Source organism: Dipodomys ordii, unplaced genomic scaffold (assembly GCF_000151885.1).
Source record: "Dipodomys ordii isolate 6190 unplaced genomic scaffold, Dord_2.0 Scaffold115, whole genome shotgun sequence".
Lineage (NCBI taxonomy): Eukaryota > Metazoa > Chordata > Mammalia > Rodentia > Heteromyidae > Dipodomys > Dipodomys ordii.
In genome coordinates, this window is record NW_012267331.1 from 381,471 (window position 1) to 387,884 (window position 6,414).

The following is a 6,414-nucleotide window of genomic DNA, read 5'->3' on the forward strand; positions in this document are numbered from 1 at the left end:
CCGCCCCCCGCACAGCTCATCACGCTGCGGGACTACGCTCCGCGCATCCTGGGCCCCGCGGGCTTCCAGCGGTACGTGGGCCCCTACGCGGGCTACGACCCCACCGTGAACCCCACGGTGTCCAACGTGTTCGCCACCGCCGCCTTCCGCTTCGGCCACGCGGCGGTGCGGCCGCTGGTGCGGAGGCTGGGCCCGGACTTCCAGGACCTCGCGGGGCTGCCCGGGCTGGGCCTGCACGACGCCTTCTTCAGCCCCTGGCGGCTCATCCGGGAAGGTGGGGGTCCGTCCACCCCCGGGGTCTGTCCACCCTCCCCGGGGTCCATCCACCCCCCGCGGTTGGTCCACCCCCCGCAGTTGGTCCATCCCCCGGGGTCCGTCCATCCCCCGGGGTCCATCCACCATGCACCCCTCGGGGTCTGTCCACCCCCCAGGATCTGTCCACCGTCCACCTCCCGGGGTCCATCCACCCTCCCCAGGGTCCATCCACCCTCCCCGGGGTCCTTCCACCCCCCGGGGTCCATCCACCCCCCGGGGTCCGTCCACCACCCCGGGGTCCATCTACTGCCCCAGGGTCCATCTACGGCCCCGGGGTCCGTCCACCGCCCCGGGAGTCTGTCCACCATCCACCCGCCCCGGGGTCCGTCCACCCCCCCCCGGGTCCGTCCATCCCCCGGGGCCCGTCCACCGCCCCGCGGGTCCGTCCACCTGGCCTGGCCTCACTGCCAGGCTGGCTGCATAGCTTGGGAAGGAAAGGCCACCAGACCCATCCCCAGCAAGTCTGCAGGAGATGGGAGGGAGCTGTGGCCGAGGGGGGAGAGAGAGAGGAGGGAGGGAGACAGACAGACAGACAGACAGCCATGCCCCATCACATGAAGCCTCAGGCACCCAAAGCCCCCAGGAAGTCGCCCATACCCAGGTGCTCTAGGGAGGATGCCACGGGGCCATCACTCACCCCACGTGTCCCCTGCCTGCCCGGCCCCTGCCCGCCCGGCCCCTGCCCGCCCGGCCCCTGCCCGCCCGGCCCCTGCCTGCCTGGCCCCTGGCCGTGCATGCCTCAGGAGGCCAGCCTTCCAATGAAAATAACTGCTTCCAGGTTAGATTGGAGAGAGTCTAGTTTCTGCTTCCTTCGTGCCCTCTCCCCCTCCCCCTTCCTCTCCCTCCCCTCTCCCCCTCCTTCTCCCTCTCTTCTCCCCATTTCCCTCAGCCCCACTTCTTCTCCCCATGTTCTTCCCTTCTAGAAGGTGCCCAAATCTCTGAGCAGCCCTGTCTGCAGTGGGGTCAGCCCAGTGGATGGGAAGCCATGACTGACTGAGACTCCCTGCCCCATGAAAAGCGGGAAAGCCCGGCTCCCCTTCACCCCTCACCCCAGGGCAGTGAACTCATCAGAGGAGCTGTTTTTGGCTTTGGGGGCTCTTTAGCAGACTGCACCCCACAGATGAAGGATTCAGATTGACGTGGGGCAGCCTCAGGCCCGGCAGGGGCAGCAAGGTTCCGGAATCCTTGCTTCCAGCCGAGTCCCGGCTGCTTAGTGTGTGGTTGCCAGGACACCCAATGTGTTCTTGGTTGTTGGAGTACACACACGTTTTCTTTTAACGTTTCTGCTATGAAAAGAAAGGCTGACAGCTGCAGGCTGGGGGACCCCTCGGGGCTCTTGGGCTCTGAGAGTCCTCCCTGGCCCCCTGCGGCCCGGCCAGCCCAGGCTCGGTCCACCACGAGAGCCAGGGCCACCTCACTGGGGGAAATCCACCCAAGGTTGTCAAGAATGAGAGTGAGAATCAGAAGTCCTGGCCCTGCTCCAGAACTCAGAGCAGCCTGACTCTCGCCCACTGTCCCTCAGGGCCGTGATCCCATCCTGAGGGGTCTCCTGACTCCTGACTCCACCCACTGTCCCTCAGGGCCGTGATCCCATCCTGAGGGGTCTCCTGACTCCTGACTCCACCCACTGTCCCTCAGGCCCTGATCCCATCCTGAGGGGTCTCCTGACTCCTGACTCTCGCCCACCTTCCCTCAGGCCCTGATCCCATCCTGAGGGGTCTCCTGGCTCCTGACTCCACCCACCATCCCTCAGGGCCGTGATCCCATCCTGAGGGGTCTCCTGGCTCCTGACTCCCACCCTCTGTCCTGCAGGGGGCCTGGATCCCATCCTGAGGGGTCTCCTGGCTCCTGAGTCCACCCACCATCCCTCAGGGCCGTGATCCCATCCTGAGGGGTCTCCTGACTCCTGACTCCCACCCGCTGTCCTGCAGGGGGCCGTGATCCCATCCTGAGGGGTCTCCTGACTCCTGACTCCCACCTGCTGTCCTGCAGGGGGCCTGGATCCCATCCTGAGGGGTCTCCTGACTCCTGACTCTCGCCCACCATCCCTCAGGCCCTGATCCCATGGTGAGGGGGTCTCCTGGCTCCTGACTCCCACCCACCATCCCTCAGGGCCGTGATCCCATGGTGAGGGGTCTCCTGACTCCTGACTCTCGCCCACCATCCCTCAGGCCCTGATCCCATGGTGAGGGGTCTCCTGACTCCCACCCACCTTCCCTCAGGCCCTGATCCCATCCTGAGGGGTCTCCTGACTCCCACCCACCATCCCTCAGGGCCGTGATCCCATCCTGAGGGGTCTCCTGACTCCTGACTCCCACCCTCTGTCCTGCAGGGGGCCTGGATCCCATCCTGAGGGGTCTCCTGGCTCCTGACTCCCACCCACTGTCCCTCAGGCCGTGATCCCATCCTGAGGGGTCTCCTGACTCCTGACTCCCACCCACCATCCCTCAGGGCCGTGATCCCATCCTGAGGGGTCTCCTGACTCCTGACTCCCACCCTCTGTCCTGCAGGGGGCCTGGATCCCATCCTGAGGGGTCTCCTGACTCCTGACTCCCACCCGCTGTCCTGCAGGGGGCCTGGATCCCATCCTGAGGGGTCTCCTGGCTCCTGACTCCCACCCACTGTCCTGCAGGGGGCCTGGATCCCATCCTGAGGGGTCTCCTGACTCCTGACTCCCACCCGCTGTCCTGCAGGGGGCCTGGATCCCATCCTGAGGGGTCTCCTGACTCCTGACTCCACCCACTGTCCCTCAGGCCCTGATTCCATCCTGAGGGGTCTCCTGACTCCTGACTCCACCCGCTGTCCTGCAGGGGGCCTGGATCCCATCCTGAGGGGTCTCCTGGCTCCTGACTCCCACCCACCTTCCCTCAGGCCCTGATCCCATCCTGAGGGGTCTCCTGACTCCTGACTCCCACCCACCATCCCTCAGGGCCGTGATCCCATCCTGAGGGGTCTCCTGGCTCCTGACTCCCACCCACCATCCCTCAGGGCCGTGATCCCATCCTGAGGGGTCTCCTGGCTCCTGACTCCCACCCGCTGTCCTGCAGGGGGCCTGGATCCCATCGTGAGGGGTCTCCTGGCCAGCCCCGCCAAGCTGCAGGTGCAGGACCAGCTGATGAGCGAGGTGCTGACCGAGCAGCTCTTTGTGCTGTCCAGCCCTGGCGCCTTGGACCTGGCGTCTCTAAACCTGCAGAGGGGCCGTGACCACGGCCTGCCCGGTGTGTGCACCCCCTAGACGGTGGACTGAAGGAGGGTGAGGGCCACGGCCACGGCTCTTTGAGAGACAGGGTTCAAGTGAAGCTGCCCACTCATCTGTCACCAGCTTCTGCCCCTAACAGCGGTGGCTCTCGTCTGTGGTGGCTCGTGTCTGTGGTGGCTCTTGTCTGTGGTGGCTCTTGTCTGTCTGTGGTGGCTCTTGTCTGTCTGTGGTGGCTCTTGTCTGTCTGTGGTGGATCTTGTCTGTGGTGGATCTTGTCTGTGGTGGCTCTTGTCTGTCTGTGGTGGATCTTGTCTGTGGTGGCTCTTGTCTGTCTGTGGTGGATCTTGTCTGTGGTGGATCTTGTCTGTGGTGGCTCTTGTCTGTCTGTGGTGGCTCCTGTCTGTCTGTGGTGGCTCTTGTCTGTGGTGGCTCTTGTCTGTCTGTGGTGGCTCTTGTCTGTCTGTGGTGGCTCTTGTCTGTGTCTGTGGTGGCTCTTGTCTGTCTGTGGTGGCTCTTGTCTGTCTGTGGTGGCTCTTGTCTGTCTGTGGTGGCTCTTGTCTGTCTGTGGTGGCTCTTGTCTGTCTGTGATGGCTCTTGTCTGTCTGTGGTGGCTCTTGTCTGTCTGTGGTGGCTCTTGTCTGTCTGTGGTGGCTCTTGTCTGTCTGTGGTGGCTCTTGTCTGTCTGTGATGGCTCCTGTCTGTCTGTGGTGGCTCTTGTCTGTCTGTGGTGGCTCCTGTCTGTCTGTGGTGGCTCTTGTCTGTGGTGGCTCTTGTCTGTCTGTGGTGGCTCCTGTCTGTCTGTGGTGGCTCTTGTCTGTCTGTGGTGGCTCTTGTCTGTCTGTGATGGCTCTTGTCTGTCTGTGGTGGCTCTTGTCTGTGGTGGCTCTTGTCTGTCTGTGGTGGATCTTGTCTGTGGTGGCTCTTGTCTGTCTGTGGTGGCTCTTGTCTGTGATGGCTCTTGTCTGTGGTGGCTCTTGTCTGTCTGTGGTGGATCTTGTCTGTGGTGGCTCTTGTCTGTCTGTGATGGCTCTTGTCTGTCTGTGATGGCTCTTGTCTGTGATGGCTCTTGTCTGTGGTGGATCTTGTCTGTCTGTGGTGGCTCTTGTCTGTCTGTGGTGGATCTTGTCAGTGGTGGCTCTTGTCTGTCTGTGGTGGCTCTTGTCTGTCTGTGGTGGATCTTGTCAGTGGTGGCTCTTGTCTGTGGTGCGTCTTGTCAGTGGTGAGTCTTTTCTGTGGTGGGCTGCTGTTTTGCATGTTGACGGGACCTTGCTGTGGAACCCAGGCTAGACTAGAACTCACTTGGTGACCATCCAGGACCCCTAGAGGGCAGGTGTGGGGACAGGCCCAGCTCCGGCAGTCACGCTTAGCTCTCCCCGCTGGCAGATAGCAGAGGAAGCTCGCTGCCAGGGCTCGGGGCTCCTCAGTGAGGGAAGGCCCGGTGGGGGGAGCTTCAGGGCAGATCTGCAGCAAATGCTGGGTTTCCCAGGGCACCCCGCGAACACCCCTCTCCACATTCCACACCGCTGCCAGCCTCTGAGACAAGCCAGAGCTCCCCGCGTGTGAAAGGCAGAGCACGCCCAGGGTGGGCGTGACCGCCACAGGCACCACAGCACCACCGTGGCCCCTGCGAGGTGACAATGCTAGGAACAGCTGAATCAGGTGCACGCACACACCTGTGTCACACACACCCCTGTGTCACACTTGCATCAAACACACACGTCTGTATCATATGCACACACACATCACGTACACCCACCCAGGCCCACACATCTGCCCCGAGGAGCCTGAAGGTGGGCAGCCAGCCTCCCTGATCGCTCAACATGAGCTTAAGATTTTACGTAGCGACGACCCCATTCTGTCCGTGTGTTTCTTCTTTCCTCTCACCTGCCTTCCCTGGACCTGTTCCCTGCGACTGGAAGCCCAGCCCGGCCCCGCCTCTGCTGAGCATCTGCCCACTCCACGGGTCTTCGCCAGGCCCCTGCTCACACACCAGCCAGGCACCCAAACATGACCCACGCCTGCCCCAGTCCTCTGTCCGCAGAGCCCAAGGAGACGTGGCCTGACCCCCGTGTGCATCTGTGCAGTGCTCTTGTCCTGCACTGGGAGTTAGACGTGGCAGCCTTAGCTCGAGGACCGCTGGTCGTGGAGGGATGGGGAGGGGGGGAGGCGGGGCGGGGGAGAGGACCGCGCACTCCTGATGTCGTTATGGAGCATAACTGAACTGGGAAAGGACCTGCCTCCGAATCTCAGTCCTCACTAACAGTCTGCTGAGCAATCCCCGCTCAGCTCCACGACTCTGGAGCTCAGACGTGCTCTTCATACCGCCCCGAGTCTGTCTGGGCAGCGCAGTGTGCCGGGCTTGCAGGGCAGGGCTGTGGGCTCTGTCCTGGCCCCTCTGCCTCGGGGAAGGGCAGACCCCGTAAACCCAGCTCGCGGTGGGCAGCAGGACCTGTGGGCAGGTGGATGTAAACACCCCTCCCCCCCCCCCCCCCCCCCCCCCCCCCCCCCCCCCCCCCCCCCCCCCGCGCGCAGGCTACAATGAATGGCGAGAGTTCTGCGGCCTGCCGAGACTGGAGACGCCAGCCGACCTGAACAAGGTCATTGCCAACAGGAGCCTGGTGGACCGGATCGTGGACTTGTACAAACATCCGGACAACATCGACGTCTGGCTGGGCGGCCTGGTGGAGGACTTCCTGCCGGGAGCCAGGACCGGTCCACTGTTTGCTTGCCTCATCGGGAGGCAGATGAAGGCGCTGAGGGACGGGGACAGGTGGGTGCCGCCTGCGGAGCGTCCGGAAGCCGCTGGCCCCGGCTCTGTGTGCCTCCGTGCTGCCCCGGCTCTGTGTGCCTCCGTGCTGGCCCCGGCTCTGTGTGGCTCCGTGCTGCCCCGGCTCTGTGTG

General features: G+C 63.7%; 1 protein-coding gene across 1 annotated transcript in view; it reads left to right on the forward strand.

Annotated features, from left to right (window-relative positions):
• The window catches only part of Tpo (thyroid peroxidase), an 89,178-nt gene that overhangs the window by 71,523 nt on the left and 11,241 nt on the right, over positions 1-6,414 (forward strand). The window contains exons 12-14 of the mRNA XM_013028868.1: positions 16-274; positions 3,363-3,533; positions 6,047-6,409. Of these exons, the coding sequence (XP_012884322.1) occupies positions 16-274; positions 3,363-3,533; positions 6,047-6,409 (793 nt within the window). The remainder of the gene's footprint in view (positions 1-15; positions 275-3,362; positions 3,534-6,046; positions 6,410-6,414) is intronic.